General features: G+C 37.3%; 4 protein-coding genes across 4 annotated transcripts in view; 1 reads left to right on the forward strand and 3 right to left on the reverse strand.

Annotated features, from left to right (window-relative positions):
- LOC134817457 (leukocyte elastase inhibitor-like) overlaps positions 1-21655 on the reverse strand; it is a 99529-nt gene that overhangs the window by 75937 nt on the left and 1937 nt on the right. The gene's annotated exons all lie outside the window — the stretch shown is intronic.
- Positions 1-21655, reverse strand: part of LOC134817536 (ubiquinone biosynthesis protein COQ9, mitochondrial-like) — a 91937-nt gene that overhangs the window by 68351 nt on the left and 1931 nt on the right. The window lies entirely within an intron of this gene.
- LOC134817435 (serine/threonine-protein kinase 3-like) overlaps positions 1-21655 on the reverse strand; it is a 38917-nt gene that overhangs the window by 15339 nt on the left and 1923 nt on the right. The window lies entirely within an intron of this gene.
- LOC134814102 (uncharacterized) lies at positions 879-7743 on the forward strand. Its single transcript, XM_063822131.1, has 11 exons — positions 879-2138; positions 2296-2558; positions 2676-3490; positions 3621-3734; positions 4270-4421; positions 4580-4864; positions 5486-5597; positions 5727-5772; positions 6494-6595; positions 6777-6889; positions 6978-7743. The coding sequence occupies exons 1-11, from the start codon at positions 880-882 to the stop codon at positions 7041-7043; spliced, it is 3327 nt and encodes a 1108-aa protein (XP_063678201.1). The 5' UTR covers position 879; the 3' UTR covers positions 7044-7743.

The raw sequence follows: 21655 nt of genomic DNA on the forward strand, positions 1-21655 counted from the left end.
ATTGGTTTTGGACCTCTTCATGCTTTTAATTTATTTATTATTGTTATTTGGTATTATGAGCTGATATATGTACATAAACATACGGTATCTAAAAATTAAGCGTATAGCGAGGATATTTAACAATTTTAAAGCAATAATGTATTGCGAGCAGCTGTAACTTAAATATCGCATAAAAATCATTTAACTCAAAACTAAAATTTTATTGGAATATAGGGAAAACTAAAATAAAATGAATGTCAGACCCGTCGCCACTCTCAGCAGTCAATCAGGGCTCATAAAAGCTTAACAGCGCCTGGGTCCGTTCACCAACTGTGCTAATGTGAGTGGCGGTGTGGTAAGACCCATTTTTAACAGCGTGAATATTTATCAATGCAATGAAACGAAAAGTTTTATTTATTCGGATATATATTTATTGATTATGTATTGAATTGGTGATAAATAATAAAATAGTCTTTTCTCAAAAAAAACAAAAAAAAACTGTCTTTTCTCAACATTACATTGGTGGCTTCATAGTGCGTGATGCAGTTCGCTTCATGATTTATTTGAAATAGACATTGAAACCTACATTTTATCATTATCTTATTATTAGTCAAGTGTTTTGTGTGTGTGTGTGTTTTGCACCTCATTGAGTTACTAGAATGTGTGTTCTTCTAGGAATTTACTGACTTATAAACTATTACTTAACCAACATTTTGGTACTGGAACTGATGGGCTATGGATAAAGTCAAATGAAATTATTTGTCGATTTTCTACAATCTGTTTTCATAATGCAACTGGCGTCAATCTTGTTGCATTGGTTCATTATAGAATATACATGGTAGCTTCTTGTATAATGTATATATTATATCTTACTTCTACACAACTCAACATGCTTTCAGAATGGCTCCAATCTCTTTTAGCAAATGCAATAATGCAGCCTATAAAAATGTAAGCCAAGAGGAGGTTGCACAATATCTCCAGTCTTTAAAAGAAAAAGATGTCATGCAGTTGCACCAACAATTGGAAAAGTACATCAAATCTGAGTTTCACAAGTCTGAACAATGTGTCTGTGAATCAAATGACATTGGGAATTTATTTGCAGACTGTATCAAAGATTCTGTGCTTGTGGGCAAATGGACTGGTCTTCATATAGCTGTATCTGATAATAATTCTCGGTACAAGAAACAAGCAATAGATTCATTTGTGACATCTTTTCCTGAGTTATTGTTCACCCCAAACAATAAAGGACAAACACCTTTGATGTTGGCAGCCAACATGAATACAAACATAATCATTTACCTCTTAGACAATTATATCAAAACATCAGATGATAAGAGCAGGGCTAAGCTACCTAATAGCACTGGAGATTCTGTATTGACATTCTCATTCAATCTGAAAGAGCCGAGAAAAATAGCTGATGCTGAAGATGCTTCAATTTACATAATCAGAAACTTATATGATGACAAAATTGACATCATGACATTCAAAAAGGCAGTTTTATCCAAGAATTTTCCAAACGAAGTTATTGTAAATATTTCACTCTATCTTACCGAAAATATTACTCTCAAACAGTTGAGTGATATTCTAGGGAAGCTCATTTTAAAGACAGACATGGACGTTTCTCAGTTCAGCAAGATTTTGAGCAAAGTAGAGAGTCTTTCTCCTTATAGTTTTAGTTGTTGCGAGGCAATGTACACTAAAGCTTTTAACATTCTTAAAGATCTTTCAAAATCTGTGAAAAAAGGAGATGATCAGACAGCTACTCTTTTTACAACGTTTTATACAAACTTTTTGAAATACTCACCGAGCTGTGTCTCTCCGGATGATCAGAAAAACATTGCTCATTTTGCTTGTCAGGAGGACAATATCTTCTTGTTGGAAGTATTAGCAAAAAAGTTCCGAGAGGACTTCTTGAAAATGATGAAGCAGTATGATTCAGACAACAAGCGGCCTGCTTACTATTGCCGTAAACCTATTCAAATTATGAATAAACTGAATTGGTTGAAAGAGGACCCAGAAATATGGGCTGTACTCTGCAAGGATAACAGATATAACATTGTCCATCAAATTTTTAAAAGATCAGTCAATGCTAAAGATGTTGATCAGTTGTTCGAATTGGACAGCAACTTACTGACAATGCTTCTACAAAATTGCGACAAGTAAGTTTGCAACAATTCAGATTAGCTTTTCAATTTATGGAAATCATTTCCTATTTTAGTTTTGTACACAATCTTGCAATAGTAGACAATTTAAGTTTTTTGAGAGAGCAACTCTCTTATATTTGTTCCTTAATTATAATTCCATTATAAATTTCAGCAACAGTGACAGTGCCCTTCACATTATGCTGAGAATGCGATGTAAATCATCACTGTTACAGCTAATGGTGGGAAAATTCACTGAGCTGAACATTTCTGTTGATGTGAGAAACAACAAGGGAATGACACCTTTATTTGTGTTGTGCAGCTTTTTAAATGTATACGATGACTTAGATATACCTATGAAGTTGGTGGGAATTCTCTTGGAAGCTGGTGCAAACAATAAAATAATAATTGGTTCTGAGGTGCTTTCTCAACTCTCAGGTTGTTAACTGTTTAAATTTAATCTTCTATTATCCGAATTTTTGTCTACTGCTATGTTTTTATCTCCGTATTAAATAATATTCTGATATTCATCATCATGATTTCGATTGTTTTCAGCTCAAGGAAGGCTGATAACAGCAGAATGGCTAACACGAATGTCTATACAATCTGCTGAAGATCCAGAGTCCCTAATAGAATACCTGGAAACATTTCTACCCAAGATAACACGATCTCCTCATTTTGAAGATGAAATATTTGAGCCAGATGATGAACTATTCGAGAAATTAAGATCTCATGTTGTGATCAGATACTCACACCAGCCCTTCAAAATAATAAACCTGATCGGACCTTACAACTGCACTCAGTACCCCGGTCAGAGCATCGTCTGTGTGTACGGAAATACAGACACCTTGTTCTACTCTTGTGCGGGCATTCAACCAAGTAACTCTGTAACTTACGTTCACAAAACAGTAAGTGATTACCAGACCAGTTTCAGTGTGATAGCTAGTAACGAGGAGGAAGTGCTCTCTTACATACAGCTACAGAAGGATAAACTGCAGACCTTGTCGAAGAAGCAGATAAACCTACTCACACTACTTAAAACTAAAATGGGCCTTTCTTACCTGCACCTGCCAACTGATTTGCTATCTCCTGATTCACCCCAACAGGATATTTCGTTCCTGCTTGCTGATGACTCTCTCGCTCACGAGCTGGGGTATGATTTAGGTGCACTTAATCAAGATCTGGATATCTTGAGTAAACTTGGTTTGATAAGGCTTGTGAGAGATGAGGAGGGGGTCCATAACTATGTGATAAACATACCATTTGCTCTGTCACAATGTCATGATGGGCAAGTCCGGACTCTGCTGTATCGGTGTGGAATACCAACAAATATTCTAGTTGGGGACGCAACGAAGGAAACCAAGTCTGAAGTATGTTAAATGTTGCTTTATCCGCACGCGTGTTCGCAATGAGTTTCCCCCTTAATTTAAATACCCAATTAAAGTTCCTACCCAATTCTAATAACTGACTGTTTGAATGCTCACTTCTTATCACTTACAGGATTGTTTACTCAACATAACGACAACTGGAGCAGGAGGCTCGTGTGGATATCTGTTAAAACCCTTAGCAGACACCCTAACATACCTCCTCTCAGGGTCACTTGCTAAGAAGAAGGTCAGAACAACTGTGTTTACTTTGTAGTACATACTCTCACTCTTAATTAATTGTTGTTTGTTTTATTACACACATGGTCAGTACGGAAAGATACGTTGTGTCGAGTGGGTGTTAAGTTTGCCAGGAATATTAACATGGTTTAGGTATGGTATAATACGTCCTTTTAGCGATCAGATCTACAATTTACCAAGTAGTAACCTAGTAACCAGGTAGTAACCTGGTAACCAAGTAGTAACCTAGTAACCAGGTGGTAACCTAGTAACCAAGTAGTAACCTGGTAACCAAGTAGTTACCTAGTAACCAAGTAGTAACCTAGTAACCAGGTAGTAACCAGGTAGTAACCTAGTAACCAGGTGGTAACCTAGTAACCTAGTAGTAACCTGGTAACCAAGTAGTAACCTAGTAACCAAGTAGTTACCTAGTAACCAAGTAGTAACCTAGTAACCAGGTAGTAACCTGGTGTAGGCATGGAATAATACTTCCTTTTAGTGATCAGATCTACAATTTACCTGTAACTTTATAATAACAACTCTAGGATTCCGACTGTTATCATATCCGACTCACTGGGAAGATATTTATTGAACTGAGTGTTAGCAATAAGGATATAGTGGTGTCTACCAATTCTCCATCCCTCCGACCCATGGTTCGCTACGCAATACAAATAGCAACTCATCATCTTAACCACGGGTACATCTTGATCTTTCTTAAATTCTGACAGACTTTTATCTAATAAGCACAACATTAGAACAAACTTTAAATCAAAATGAGCTATTATAGATTATACCCTTAAATCCAGCAATGCTATATTAACCTAGTATCCTCACTTTGACCACGTCACTGCTCAGGAACTTAGGTGCTGTAAAGAACGAGAATAACTTAGAGCTGAAGCTGCCTGGTAATGGAGAAGGAGGTGACGTCATCAAAACCACTGGTGACGTCACAGCTACTGGTGACGTCATCAAAACCTCCACTCCTCTTCTGCCCGGGACTGAGGAGGAGCGTGATGAGGTGCAGACTGAAAAGAAACTCAACTCCTACCTGGTAAAGGTGGTGGGGGTATGGCACCTCAAGAAACTGTTTCAAATGATGAAAGAAAATGGAAGTATAAAGATACCTGTTGATGAAGCTAGGTAGGGATAAGATTGTTAAGAGCTGACCTTTAAATCTTAACAAACTTTCAGTTCCTAAAATTTAAATATGACCGTGAAACTGACTTGCAACCAGATCTAAAATATTACATTGCAAAGTTTATCAAACAGGGCAGTTTCTGAGTTTCTGTGAGGCAATTATTTACTGTACAGAGGAGAAAAGCGCTTGATCAGGTGACATGGTACCATCTTCGCAAATAAGTGATCCTACCTGTTCCGTGTTCGGTTCATATCCAACCTGTTCGATTCGAGCTCATTGCTCACTAATATTTGTCTAATACATCACTTAGTTTGTTAAAATGAACAGCCAGCAAGCAGTGTGTTGACCCGCTGTATGAGGTTTAATCTTACAGGAAAACATAATTACTGTTCCTCAAATAGGAGCAGTAATTTGGAGCGTGTTAATTGACTGTGTTAATTGACTGCAACCTGCTGATATGTACTAGCAAAGTTACCAAGTAGTAACCTAATAACCAGCTGTAGTAACCTAGTAACCAGGACATGTTGTAAATTTTAATTGTACAACCTCTGATTCATCGGAGATCATGAAAAAATCAAGTAAAACTGCTAACCTTAGTTTTTTATACATTCTGTTACTTTCAGGGCTCCTCTTAAGTCTGATATTGAGACTGTGAAGTTTATGAGGTTGTTCAGTGAACTGGTATCTGAGCACGGTAATACGAACTTGATCAACTTTTACAACACTCTCAAAACGGTAATTATACCTTTCTACACAGCTACACTACTAGTCACATTCTTTCTCGACAAAAATCTTTGAACTTCATTGATTCACTGCCACAAATATATACATTATACATTATACATTGTACATATTTTCTCGCAGGATCCAAGGAATGATCCGTTCTGTAAAGCTCTCCTCGCTGTATTAGGTTTGTGAGTACATTCTCAACCAGATCAATTATATAATTATATGATTATGTAATATGTTAATTACGTGTACACTGTGCAAGTCTGCCTACTCGTTATACTATTATACCATGTTGACTGAGAATAAGACAACAGTAGTGCAAGTTAGCTGAGTTAGCTGCAGCATTGAGCAATGTCAAGAGAATGTGTACTGCCTATGTAGCAATTCAGCTACATAGCAACTCAGCTATATAGCAACTCAGCTACATAGCAACTCAGTTACATAGCAACTCAGCTTCATAGCAACTCAGCTTCATAGCAACTCAGCTACATAGCATATCAGCAACATAGCAACTCAGCTACATAGCAACTCATCCTCATAGCAACTCAGCTTCATAGCAACTCAGCTACATAGCAACTCAGCTACATAGCAACTCAGCTACATAGCAACTCAGTTACATAGCAACTCAGCTTCATAGCAACTCAGCTTCATAGCAACTCAGCTACATAGCATATCAGCTACATAGCAACTCGGCTACATAGCAACTCAGCTACATAGCTACATGGCTACATAGCAACACAGCTACATAGCAACTCAGCTACATAGCAACTCAGCTACATAGCAACTCAGCTACATAGCAACTCGGCTACATAGCAACACTGCCATTCTCCATGAAAGTCAGGATCAAATTATTACTATGTAACAAGTTACGGAGTATAATACCTAACCACGATTGTTTGCAGAATTGGAGGAGGATCACATGAAGACAAGGTTGGACAGTTGCCAGGAGAATAGCTGGTGGGTTGTAACGGCTATCATTGCAGCCGTTATCCTTATTGTTACTGGTAAGTGGTGTCCTGAACGTTGTTCCTGTTTTTAAGTTGCGTCTATTGGAAGTGTACAAGATTTTAAAATCTCAGATCAATATCGTGTGGCTTGAGACTTTAAAGTATCGGTTCTACGCAGAGCAAGATTCGATTACCACAAGGAAACTGAGTGGTAACACCTAACACCTAACACTTTCAGTTGTAACATCAGTGCTGTACGATGTTGATGGTGGGTTTGGAGGTATTGCCGGAGTACCACTAGTGTTCATAGCTTCCTACTTTCTCAAAAGGATTCTTGTAAGGGACGAGCAGGTATACTAAGTTTTCTTACTATTACCATAGTATCTTAAATATCTCACTTGCGCCAAACACTAAAATTAACTTCTTTTACAATCTTCAGACTGGAAAATTCAAACCCTGGAAAGATCAAGAAATTCTTGAACAGTGCAAAGGCTGCATGGCTTGATACACAAGAACTGTAGATAACATAAGTTTTTGATATTATTCTCAAATGGTCATATGTTTGTCGATCTTTATTTACCTTAGTAACATCTTTAGCCATTACCCGATTGTTAATAGTATGAAATACAATCAATGTTACAGAATGATACGTGTTTTTAACCATAAAAACGATTTTCTTTTATTAATCTCATGACTGTATTCAAATCCGGTGTTGTTTATTATTTCTCGGATTTATTTTTGTAATTATGATTATAATTATAGTTGAACTTTTGAGTCCTATCTTTTTAATATCCTTTAGCTAATCCTTTAGGCTAATTTTGCTTTCTTTTGTGAATAAAATATTTTGTGTTAAAGTTTATCAAGTTTTTATTCATCCAATTTATATTATAAATTTAATCGTCTGTCGTCGGTTCACTAGTCAATTGTCATGTTGACGAATTTAATCTTTTCTTATACTGAGGAGAATGTTAAATTGTTTATTCAGCAGGCTGAGTGGGGCTTTGTTTCAGTTCACTGTTCAGTACTCGATCGTCTGAGAGTAACCGAGAACAAGCACACTTGTCGGTATTTTGTACTTGTTAATGTTCAGTTTTACTTCTTAGATACGTGTCTTTACTTAGTACTTTAGTATATTATACCCTAGTCCGTTTGAGGCAATTTAAACATGACAGTTTGTACAACTAGCCGCTAATAAACCCCTATTTAAAACGCCGTCTAGTCTAATTCAGGCTGTCCACTTTCTTAAGTATTGTCCAATTACGTTAATTGTGGTAGTGGTACTTCCCACAAGTCAAATGCCTTAGTTCCTGCAGTATAATCTGTACAAAAACTTAAATTGTCGTGTATTGTAGTGAGTATGAACTCCGTATTTTTGTTTATCAGTACAGGATGTCTGGGAAAGAAACATGATTGAATATAAAATGTCAAATTGAAAAGTAAGGGGCTTAACGGGAAGGAGGTGCTGGGAAAATAATGGTGGAAAATAAATAATATTATATGGGCTCAATTCTGTACATCGATTTTCCTTCGCGTTTTTTGCATTTCAAGTCCAGCACTCCAGCCGTCGTCAAAATGTCGTTTAGTAACTTACAGCAGAAGCCTTGTCTTTAAGTTAGACGCTCGAAATACTAAACCATGATATTCCGTTAGTAAGTTAGTCGACAGAATGCAACTAAACCCCCCTGTGACTCAACGTACTACCTGCAACCCGAAGATTGCATGTCATAAATGTAGACCATCGTTTATACAGTCAGCGCAATGTTGCATGAACACTTTAGGTCTGAACAACTGATAGTGATAGCAAGTATAAAGAGGCTGTAACCATCTGAACAATACTTCAATGCTATTTAAGGATCTTTTTCTTAAATATAAAGATAACTTAGAGTAAGATTATTCAAGAAACTATTACCAACTTTTAAATTACGCTAAATCAGTAAAAAAAGGTTGAATTTGAGTCGTCCTACTCGCCCGCCCCGAGTACTTTTTTACAAATACAACCTCCTTATATGGGCATCACGTGTAGTATACACTCCTTATTTGAAAATACAAGCGAGCTACATATTATACGCTTAACACTCCACTCTAACCGATAATGGCTCTACATTACAGCATTTATACAAATTATTGTTGGATATTATAATGTAAGGATGATACAAATTTAAACTTGGTAGTAGACGTCTATGAACCACATCCAGTTTATCTAACACTAATTTATATCACACGAGTAATATACTTGTTTATGCTTGATGAACTCTTATTCCTACTTTACTTAACAGTTACTCTAGGCTAGAATGGTTTTTATTTTTCGTTATTCAGTCGGACATGCTCACTGATAAAATAAAGATTGCCTCGAGTCCTTATATGGGCATCACGTGTAGTATACACTCCTTATATGGGCATCACGAGTACGCGGTGTAATTATAACGACGCGACAAGCTAATCGTACTAATAGTACGCCCTTGCTACACAATTACACAATATATAAGGCGTGACTCCGAAATTACAATGTTTTATGCCTTTTACTGCCGTCATACTCAAAGTCTCGACTCTCCCATCCCGAATGAAGCCCCGATTCGTTAACAAAATTGGCCAATTGGGTGAATTTTTGGGATTCGGAATTGCCAGAGCATGGTACTGATAGGGATTTTAAACACTTGGTGCTATGAAACTATAAATCCTAATCGAACTCTTAAAACAAAGATATCAAAACTCTCACATATACTAATCAAAAAGACAATTTTCAATGTTCGTGTATCTGTGTAACTTTTGCCAAATCAGCTACATCTTCTCTTTATTTAAGCTTTCAGCTATTTAAGGAGGCATCATGTAGCCGGTGGGCCCGACATGATACGACACATCTCGACACGTCGGGGTTTTGTCGGGGTTTTGTCGGGGTTTGTCGGGGTTTGTCGGGGTGTGTCGGGGTGTGTCGGGGTTTGTCGGGGTTTGTCAGGGTTTGTCAGGGTTTGTCGGGGCTTGTCAGGGTTTGTCAGGGTTTATCGGGATTCGTTAATAATGGATGAAAAGTGATTGGAAGTTGCCTAAAGAAGATTGATCAATGGCAGTATAATGGCGCAGGAGGGTCAACCTGAAAAAAACAGTGCTTGACCCTCCTGCCCCACACATGGATCAGGAGGCTCATTTCAGAAAAAGAGTGCTTGACCCTCCTGCCCCGCACATGGATTACAGGTGTCATTTGAAGCCACAAGACCATGTGCACGTATCACTACATCGCGCAATAAGTACGCGCGTGATTACATAAAATCTGACCGCGCGCGCGCCCTACGCCAAGTAGACGAAAAAGCGTGGACGAAGAGCAAGAGTTGGTACAATGTGGCACACGAGTCACGTCAGGCAGTAGTTGATAAAGTTTTTAAAGTTGTTTTTAAAATATTGAATTATTTAGTACATTGAATTATGTAGTAGTGTCAAATTACCTGGGAACTGTTTGATACTTTGATGCTGAAATATTGTTATTTTATTTCTAAAAACATCAAGTTCTTGTTTTGGGAACTAAGATTTCTCTCGAATTGATCTTTTTTGGACATTGATTCATTGTACTTTAGACGGTGCTTAGTGAATGTTCACTTCGGGAGATTCGATCGTTTTATGTCCAGTGCGTTGTTAGCTTTTAAACTCCTCTAATTATATAAATTATTTTTCTACTAACAAAATAATTCAGACATGATAGCAGCGCTAGAATCAAAGGAATCTGCATCAGGGTCAGAGCATGTTGTGTCTGTCGTGTCTAACAGTATTGACTTCAGTGACGCTCACACAGGCAATACCTTCAAATCACTAGATGAGCAGCCTGATCAGAAGGTTTACAGAATTAAGACTGAAGACAGCCTGGCCTCTCCCTTCCGTATAAGCAAGGCTCATTTAGGAGAGTTTTGCACTAAAATCAGAAAAATCTACAAGCTAAAGGAGAGTGATGAGTTCACTGTAGAGTTCAACTTAAAAGATGAACAAGGTCTGCCTGTCCCCACGGAAATACATGATTGTGGGAATGAATCTGATGTCACCCTGTACAAAGTGTCGCGATGTCAAATGTCAACCTGCTGCGCCGTGTTGTTAAAATGTTTTCATTTTTAAAGCTTTTACTCATATGTTAGTATAGATTATTGAAGTTAAGTAATTTGAATACTAACTAGCCTAACACAACCTTGTCCCAGCAATGCCCAAATATCGTGAAAGATGCACACATTGGGAGTGTGGACGTTGCCGCTTTGAGAACAAAGGCCACCTCAGAAGCACATGTTCAAGTTGTGGTGCCCCAAAGTCTGAGGGGACCTCAATCCAAGTATATGGAGACGAGTGGAGGTGCAAGTCTTGTGCCTATCCCAACTTCTCCTACAGGAAGAATTGTAATAAGTGTGGGAGAAAGGAAGAGACAGAAGAAGAGAAGAAGGCGAGAGAGGATGAATGGGATAGGAGGGTGAAAGAGGCTGAGAAGAAAGCAGTAAAGACCAGGATAGAAGATGCTGAGCAGCTCATAGTCTATGACGATGAGAGGGCTCTTGAGCTTGGGTGGCCTGTGGACTGGAGAGAAAGCGGTCATTATAGTGACGAAATGCAGATGCTGATCATGGACGAGACAGCGGAGGATAGGGAGAAGCAGAGGGAGAGGCGTAGGAAGAAGAAGGAGCTTGAGGGAGACGCTATTCAGAAGGAGATTGAAGGTGAAACTGAAAAAGAGATGGATAAGGAGGGCGATGATAAGTCGCAAGGAGAGAATGAAAAACATTGAGTACGTAATGAGCGGATCTATGTTAATATACTGGCCAGTACATTACCAATTATCATATTATATATTTTATTATTATAAATATTATATATTTTTATTATCATATTATATATTTTATTATATATATATTTTATTATATATATATTATATATATTTATTTATTTATTTATTTATTTATTTATTTATATTTTGATATCATTATAATTGTGATGCTATATAATAGATATTACATTGTTTTTTTTATTTTAACAATAACAAAAGGCTACACGTTAAATCTTCTTACATTGGGTTGTAGTTTTTAGAGTTCGACACATGTAGAAAATTATCAATGATAATTAAGAATATTTGTTTAAATTTTACAAATTGCATGTTATTTTGGCCTTTGGGATACGTGTACTTCTAAGTTGTATAATGCCTTGTAAAGTACATTTTAAAAGTTACTTAGTATTAGTAATACTTTTGAAACTTTCAACAACTTTTATACGTATGTATGTATGTTTTTAAAAATACATGATACAAATTTTATTGTTTTTATTCAGCATCGCTTGTTTCATTGAATTGGATTTAGGCAAGTATTGGTAAGGAAGTGAACCGATGCGGCGTAGCAAAGCCTGACGCAACACTCCTTTCTTTTCATCCTGTGGCTCTTACTGTCTCCCACTCTTGCTCTTTTGGTCTCTTGCGCTGCGCTCTTGCTTTCTCACACTCTTGCAGTCCCGTCCGGTATCGTACTCTTCTCTCGTGCTCATAGCTTTATAGTGCGTATTAGATTATTATTATACTGAGTGCACAGTTTTAACAAGAATTGCGCCCGTTGTTTCGTTTTGGCAGACGCTAGATTTCCATTCACTATAACTATAAATATAAGCTCTAATCAGCTCACTTCATAATAATAATATACACAGAGTACATTATACTACGCATGCCATGTACAAATTGGGCTTATTACCTAATACTGTACATAACATAGCATACATTAAAATACACTCGCGCCGCGCATTCATTGACATGCTAGCTATATATATACATTAAATATCCGCAAGCAATACTCGCGCGCTGCACTGCGCGCTAGTTGTCATGGTAACTAACGGAAGGAAGGAAGGACTGACGACATATTTATACCCACTTAAATTACCTCGTTATGAGAGCTCCAGAGTATTATTTTCGTCAATTTGATACCGAAATTATTGGGCAAACTGACATAATCCGACATACCCTGACATATCTCGACACGTCGGGATATGTCGGGGTCTGTCGGGGTTTGTCGGAATATGTCGGGGTTTGTCGGGGTCTGTCGGGGTTTGTCAGGGTTTGTCAGGATATGTCGGGGTTTGTCGGGGTTTGTCGGGGTTTGTCGGGGTGTGTCGGGGTTTGTCGGGGTTTGTCGAGCCTGGAGGCTACATGATGCCTTTAAGGATTAATTTATAAATATATAATCTTGGTAGGGAAGAAAGATCATCAGACAACCCATTTAAATAAGAAACTGTACAAATGTTGCAAGATTTGTCATCTTGCTCTGCACACATAGTCCCTAAATGATATTCCTGTCACTCCCTCCCCTGAACTGTCGGTAGAAGCATTTGTGCTAGGATCGGTTCTGAGAAGTAGAGAAACATGTTACAGGATATTGCGAGTGAGTGTCTCTCTCTCTCTCTCTCTTGCGAGTGAGTGACATGAGTGTATGGAATGTACGAACATTTAAAAAATGACATGCTAATTAGGCATTAGTAAGTAGCAACCGATATATTTGATGATGCGGTAATTCGTGTCTCTACTCTCTGGCTGATGCGAAGAAATTACAATGAGAAATCGTATAGGCTATAACATTATAAAATTTTAGTGCATAGAATGAATATAGACGCTTTCTTGTACGTTTATACTAGAATATTACCACTAAGAACCGAATACCACAATAAATATTTTGTTAAATGATTTCAACAGTCAATGATTGGAGTGTAAGCATCAACAGTCAACTGCTGTAAACGTATGAGTTAAAACTTTGCAAGATGAAGACCTTTCTAACTGAAAAAATTTCCAATTTTAAACTTTGCTGAATCCTGGAAATGCGTGATATAAACGTTGGTTGACGTAAGGACAGTTCTTAACTTCGAGAATCGACTTGATTTTAGACATTTTTGACGCTCATCATCAATTCAGAGAAATTTAAAATGTTGAACAGACAATTCTTCCTTGTGTAAAATGTTACACTATAAAGTGAGTCGTTCTTAGGCATTCCTTAAAAAGTTCAGCTGTGTGCGTACAAAGGAGCTACAATTAAAACGACCGAATCTAGTGTGCACAGTGCATCAGCATACACAAGCATACATTTAAAATAGTAATTATATATTACATATATATAAACTATCTTTATCTGGAAATTTGAAAGAAAATTTATCAGTCAGATCTTGAGAAAATCAAAAATATGTTCTAAGGGGTCGTTCACATATTACGTAATCAATATTTTAGCAATTTTTACCCCCCTCCCCCCTTCCGTAATCAACCGTAATCAAGACCAAACCCCCCCCCCCCCCCTCTGACAGCAATATTACGTAATCATGGCCTGACCCCCCCCCCCCCCTTTGACTTTTTTCCTAGAAAACGCTTTTCTCTACGTTTCATGCTACCCTGATCATGCTATCATGATGAGCCGAAATCATTGTTATGATATCCGGCCAAGCACCTTCTAAACTACTTACTATTATAGCCGGATATTCGATCAATTTCTAAATTTTATCACTATCTATATCAGACTCAGAGTGAAATTGAGTGGAATTTGAATTAAAAGATTGGCAAATTGTTATTATTCTAGAGGGTAAAAAAGAAAATTTTGATTACGTAATCAACGACCGAAACCCCCCCCCCCCCCCCCCCCCCCTCGTAATCAACCGTAAGCATTTGGAAACCCCCCTCCCCCTCGGCTGATTACGTAATATGTGAACGACCCCTAAGTTATTCACTAAAACACTCGATTGTCGAACTTTTTATTTGGAACAGATTTGTCGAAAGTCCTTCTGCGAGATCCATGCTTATTTACATTACCAAGTCGGAAGACGTCAAAATATTTACATGTGTAAAGCGTGGTATCGACATTGTATTTTCGCGCGGCACTACGCCGCGCCGCAATGCGCGTATGAGTGGAACGCGACGACTAGCGTGCTATTCAATAATATAATACATGATGGTTGACATGACTGGATACATGATAGTCGCCTTTTATGTTTCATTTCATCTTCGACCGTGATTACTGATTCGTGCAACCACTTGTAGTCAATCTACATGGTTGCAATTAAGGTGGAGTAATTATATTTACAGATCGCAACTACCATTACAGTGCAGGTAAGGTACTATAATACTTACAGTATGCAGTATTAGTAATAGTACTGCCGACTGCGTCCGTCAATAACATTCTCTTAATTTTCAGCTAAAGTAACAAGTAAGACTGATATAATTGGTCGTTCAGAGGGTATTCTTAATCAATACGCTTATAATTTTACGTTTATTAGTCATTACGCATTGCCATTAGACATTAGTGATCATTATGCATTATGCATTAGGGGTCGTTCACATATTTATTGATATTACGTTATCAATATTCTAGCAATTTTTACCCCTCTCCCCCCCCCCCCTCCGTAATCAACCGTAATCAAAACCCAACCCCCCTCCTGACATCATTATTATGTAATCTTCCCTAGAAAACACTTTTTTCTACGTTTCATGCTACCCTGGTCATGATATCATGATGAGCCGAAATCAGATATTCGATCAATTTCTAAATTGTATCACTATCAGTATCATAATAGTGAAATTTAATGGAATTTGAATTAAAATATTGTTCTTAAAATATTGTTCTTGATTAAAACATTATTCTAATTAATTTTGTTAAAACATATGCATGTTTTAAAACAATTTGGTCGCTGATTACGTATCAAAATTTTCTTTTTTACCCTTAATTTAAGGGTAAAAAAGAAAATTTTGATACGTAATCAGCGACCAAATTGTTTTAAAACATGCATATGTTTTAACAAAATGAATATGTTTTTATCAAAATGCCTTGATGTCTACCGCCTTGGTATTATACAGTCGCGTGATTTTTTCAATTTTCTTATCTTGTGAAGTATGTCACTCACGTAATGCTGGTTTCGGTTTTGGGAAAAGTCCTCTAAATTCTAAAACCTAGTAAACATAATTAGCAAGCCTACAATATTCGTTAAGATAAATTAAACTCGTGTACTGTTTATGCTGTCTTACCTGGGGACCCCAGGCTATTATGTTCATGAACATCCGCCGAATAGAGATTCGGCGGAATGACAGGCTGCAGAGCGCCGCCCAGTAAATGCTGTCCGGTACAACAAATTTGTTTAACGATATGTAGTCAACTGTAGTCAACCAGATAGTACACCGTGGTGTGGTGCAGCAGTATTAACTTATTAATTATTGAGAACTAAGTAAAGTAATGTAAACAAGGTGACTCACAGAGTATTCAGTTATTAAGCTTCCACGACAAAATTATTTTGGAGTTCAGTACTTGATTATCAGGATCAAGTACTTGAGTTATGTCAAACTTAAGGACTGGATCTGGAGGAGTAATTTTATGGCCTACGAAATAATTTCCACCGGTATTTTGTCGAGCTGAACATCCTAACTCCTTTGAACATCCTTGATTTGCTTGAATCTCAAAAATGGCGAGCTGGAGGACAGTCTTATTACAGGCTCTAATCGGACGTATCAGAACACACTGATAGTGATAGATAAGATTGAAGTCTCTCGGCACAAATCGTTCAGGGCTGCTTTAGTGACGGAAACTTAGAAACTTTCGAATTTAGTTTGACTTCTTTGTTTGCTTGCCAAAGACTTATTAGATATCCACTGATTCAGATACATCTCTATCAAATGACGAAGACTCAACATGCCAAAGACTCTACAATTTGGTGCAAAAGGAAGGTTTTGGAAGATTTGTGAAAGGCAATTTTAGATTAAATTTTATGATTTTGAGGATTTAAATTAATGCACAGGTTTAGGGTTGTGTATTGTAATTTGAAGCTTGACTCATATTTAAGTATTTAAATTTTGAACTTTTGATGCGTGGGAGCATTAGAATTTAAATTTTGAAAAGGGCGATTATTTTATTGTTTTAAAATATTCGAAAAAACTTTTGGGTAGAGATGTTGTAATATGGTATTTTGAAATATCTTTACATTAGGATATCTTAGTTTTTCAATAACGTTTGAGGGACGTAGAATTTAGGTATATGATTTGATTTTGATTTTCGGGTGTAGAATATCCAATGCTCTCATTTGTTCTTATTCGAGAATTTGGATGGCAGCTCTACTGGCATGAATGAGCCGTCCGCTCTTTTGAGTTTGCACATAGGACTTACAGCCAGGTCTGTGATTGGTCCTCGCGGCCACAGGGTGACTGCTAGTTGATTTCCCATTGGCGAGACTGCGTGTCACGTGGGGCGAGCATCAGTATCACGCAGTATGGCGTTGCAGTTTTTGAAAGTATATATTATGACGAACGAGAGGGACGAGCTCACTTCTTTTTCGTTTTTCGTCTTTTTAATCTTAAGGGATCCTTTTGGCTATAGTTTGCTGAGCACTACACTGAGCGATAGACAAGTAGTGTGTCTATAATTATATTTGCGTCAAAAGGTTATCGCAACAAAGACATTTTTACTTTTTTTTCGTGACATATGTTTTTGAAAGTGCCCATAATCACAGCCCTTCTTATACTTATCATATTGGTTGGTACAAATTAAATTCACAGTTTACTTTACCATTTTACATTCAAATCGATCGTTTTATTGCACTGTGTGGCGTGTGCAATTAGATTTAACCAAGCTTAAAATTGCTGATATCTTGGCTGTCAGAGAGAACTTGTCTCCATATACATCAATCATTTTAAATATGATGAAATGCCTACAATTACTCATGAAATATTTCTGTTAACAAAACAGGATTCAACTCTCCTAACCCAAGGTGGCTTGGCACGGTGACACAGAGGCTCTGAACATCATTGGAACAGGAGAGAACATCATCCCCTCAATACATGTGCGGGATCTCGGTAATATTGTTACCTCGGTTGCAGATGCTAAACCCAAAACTCGTTATATTGTAAGTCGCACTCATTTGCAAGTCGCGCTCATTTGCACGGTTCTACTTATAAGCTTATAATTATATCACTAGCTCATGATATACATGGAACATTTACAGACCATATCCACTGTACAGGCATTGTTCAGGACAAATGTGCGGAGGCAGCTGCGGTAGATGTGACTCTGAAAATGTACCACAATGATACCACAATCTGCTCGGCAGGAATATCGGGAGTTGGGTGTGATTTTAAGTTCATTATGGTTTTCGAAGGAGTCTCATCAAGACTGTAAGCTACTTGCATCTATTTAAAAGAAGATTAATTCCACAAAAATGTTAAACCATCTTTTAGCCGGAAACATTGTAGGACTGTTTAGTTTTAAAATGATTGAAACTTTATTTTTGTAATCAGCTTGTATAATGTATATGTAGGAAGCATTCTAGTCATTATTAGGTTAAAACACGTCATCACTCCGTTCATAGTACATACAAAACGGTTGTAACGACGGATTTTTCGGCTGACGCTGGCAACAACATAAACTTCAAAACAGGAAACGACGCCTTAAAGTCTGGAGTTTTTAATCCAATAACGATAAATCTTAATTCTGTGGTGAGTCAAAACGTCAGCAAAACAGTATGTGTCAGTTTGAAATGGAATTCAAGTGCGTCATAATATTTAATGATTTATGAACTCTAAAGGAAATTGAATGACGACTTAGTAGGATTGGTTAACTAAAACTTTAAAAGCACAGACGTCACGATAAACGGTACAACTTGATCCTTTACATTTACAGGAGGATATAAAAATGAAAGTCAATGTGGTTGATAATGATTATTTATTCGATGATACAATTTCTGACTTCACGATGAACCTTGACATAAAAGGCAAATCAAGCAATGTTGAACACTTTGTAAAACACTCAACTCCTGAGGGATCGGGGCTATTCAAAATATCATACAAGGTAAAATTATAAGAAAGAAAAAATTTTGCTATATATTATAGTGGAATTTTTAAATGGATTCATAGAAAATTTATACCGGCAAAGAAGTTTATAGCGCAGACATGACAAGCGCCCTATTTTCAGGTTTATTGTGATGGTAACCATGGTGGCATTGGTTGTTGTGGGTGCATAAATAACTACTACAACACTAACTGTACTAAGTTCTGTCAACCTATCAACAATTTTACTTGTGATAGTTACGGTGAGAGCACGTTTTAAAATACCACATTTTCAATTCTCTCCTTTTCAATTTAGTGACTCATTCTAAAAACCCGGAACAATGTTCGCGTTGAATCCCGCTATATCCAGGTGACCACATTTGTAAACCGAACTACTACAACTCGAGTTGCAATGTCCACTGTGTTCCTACATCTCACTACAACTGCTCTCAAAACGGGACCAGGGTCTGTTTGGGAAGATGGACCGGAGATAAATGTGGTGTTCAAACTCCCTGCCCGTCAGGTTGGCTTTAATAGACATACATTTGAAATGAAATGAAATGAAATAAAGCATTTTTATCCCGCTTATATCAACAATCCAAATAAAAATAAAGATTGCCGATGTCAAAGCGGCTGGCCTATGAATATACCCCAAACTAAGATATTCAGTTAATGAGTATGATATAAAAAAATCCAAAACTAAATTACTTATTGACATTAAAAGTTAGCATAGCAACGGTAAAAAAACAACTTAAGGATGTATATCATTAAACATTATTATAAATCGTTCACTCCACTATCTTGTCCTTACAACAAATTTTACCACTTCTGATATAATAATGTTTATCTGTGTCTTCTTTGGCAATCTGTTTCATCTCTAAGACCAACTGCTGATGGATAGTTCGTTCCTCAGGTGATCGGTCCGGAGAAATGAAAACAGTTTTATGACGTGAAATCAGTCTCAGTTCTTTGGCTTTCACTAATATCTGATGGACTGTACTTGAATTTTCAAAAGAAACTTTAACTGGTCTAATCTTTTCAGCTGACTTCTTCCCAACCCGGACAGCTTCGAAGTGTGGCTTTTCTTCAATCTGCTGAAACATCTCGCCAACTTCATGATTCAGATTCTCTTCACTAGTCTCCTCGAAACCAAATATTAACACATTCTTAGTTCGATCCTCTTCTGATATAACATTCTGTACAACCTTTTTCAAGCTCTCTTCTGTGAGTACAGGTGCGGCTTTCGAAACAGCTTGACTGAATGTGATTATCCCAGCTTGAACAGTGTCCTGGACGGTGGTCTTGACGGTGGAGTGCACGGATTCCAATTGCTTCGATTTGCTTTCCAGAAGTTCATCCTGCAGCTTGATAACAGTACTTTGCGATCGGATAAGATCGCTCTTCAACTCCTCCATATCTTTCTTGATTTCCAGAAACGTCTCTACATGATCACTGGTAGTCCGATACGCATTATACAAATGTTTGACTAAAACTGCCTTCACTGGCTTTTTGAACGTTTCAGCTGAAAACTCATTTTCATGGTCACAGCTCATAGCTTCCGAGAGTTCAGTGACCCAAGAGTTATAGACCTGATGGTTATCGGTAATGTAGGAAGAGTAATTTGACAATCTTTGAAGAATATCCATTTCATCATCATCCATCGTGTACTTGTACTTGTATAAAGTAAAAACACAGTACCCGCACAATGGCAGTTATAATGTAGCGATAAAATAGAGATAAGAGAGCTAGATTATCAACACGTAACAAAAACTAAAAAATAGACAAACATTTAATAGACATACATTTAATAGACATACATTTAATAGACATACATTTAATAGACATACATTTCTTTCATCAATCTAATTATCCTTTGCTAGTGGCTAGTTCGAGTTTAAGCCTTGTTTTCATACGCAAAAGCATTGATCATTGATGACTATTTGTCAGAGATATGACTGATTTGCATCTCATCAACATATTTGCGGCTAAAGGAATTTTTCATTGTGATAAAATTTATTAAAATCCGACTTCTGAATACAAAATTTCAGGGCAGTTTGGTGTGAACTGTTCCGTAAATTGCACGGCAGTTCCCAATCAATACACTTGCAACTCAACAACCGGAGAGAAAGTTTGTGAAACTCACTGGATAGGTTCAGAATGTGATACCTGTTCACAAAACTATTACGGTGCTAACTGTGACACATTCTGTCAAGCCAGCTCAGCTTGGGACTGTAGTGATACTGGGGAGAAGGAATGTTTGGGACACTTTACAGGGCAGAACTGTTCTCTTTGTGAGACAGGGTGGTATGGGAGTGGATGTGATCTTTATTGTGATCTCAACAGTACATTGTGGACCTGTGATGACCATGGAAGTCACATCTGCAACGGAAAGAGAACTGGTACGCTTTCCAATAATCGTTGATTTCAATTTCTTCTTCACTTTTTCATACAGCAATGACGTGCTAGCTTCATTGTTTAGAGAGAATTATATTTAAAATCATGATCCAACGGTAGACTTTAGTTAACTGCACGACCTCCATTCCCCTGTCCCCAGGAACAAACTGTACGGATTGTAAGGAAGGTTGGTTTGAAGAAGATTGTTCAGTAGAGTGTACAGACACAGAGAGATACAAATGTACAGATCAGGGCGACAAAACTTGTACTTCTAACTGGAACGGTCTTAACTGTGATAGGTAAAAACAACATCACCTTTTTCTGAAGATTCCTGAATACAAGGTCTCGTTCAGACATTTTAAATTTATCTTAGCTTTAATTCGACCATCTGACTGAATCTTAAAATACATTTCCACCGCAGATGTAAGGAAATGTATTCTGGACCGAACTGCACGTGCAAAAGAGAGCCAGGAAGAGCGGAGTGTGACAAGGAAGGAATGTTGCACTGTGTGGGACACTGGACTGGTCAGCTCTGTGATATCTGCATTCCCGGATACTCTGGACCTCTGTGCTTGATACAGAATGAGGCCCCAGATTCTTTGCCAAGTTCGTACCTTATTTCTGTTACTTCAACTTTGTTTTAATACATAACGCGTGCACATGGTGGATATCGATATATTCTGATATTTCCTAATTTTAACTTGGTTATTCAGTTATTTTTTCTAATATTAGTATGGTAATTATGATAATTTTCTAATCTTAGCTGGGTTATCTCTGGCAGCGCAACAAGATCGTTTATTTGGCGCGTACACTTACAGTGCGTTGTGATGGGACCATTATTGAGAATGACATGGAATTAAACTATACCGAAATAATCTACTATTCAATTCAAGTTCAACAGATAAAACCATCAGACGGTTAAAAAGTCACATTATCTTAATTTA

The sequence above is a fragment of the Bolinopsis microptera genome, chromosome 1, assembly GCF_026151205.1.
Source record: "Bolinopsis microptera isolate Bmic1 chromosome 1, MBARI_Bmic_1.0, whole genome shotgun sequence".
NCBI lineage: Eukaryota > Metazoa > Ctenophora > Tentaculata > Lobata > Bolinopsidae > Bolinopsis > Bolinopsis microptera.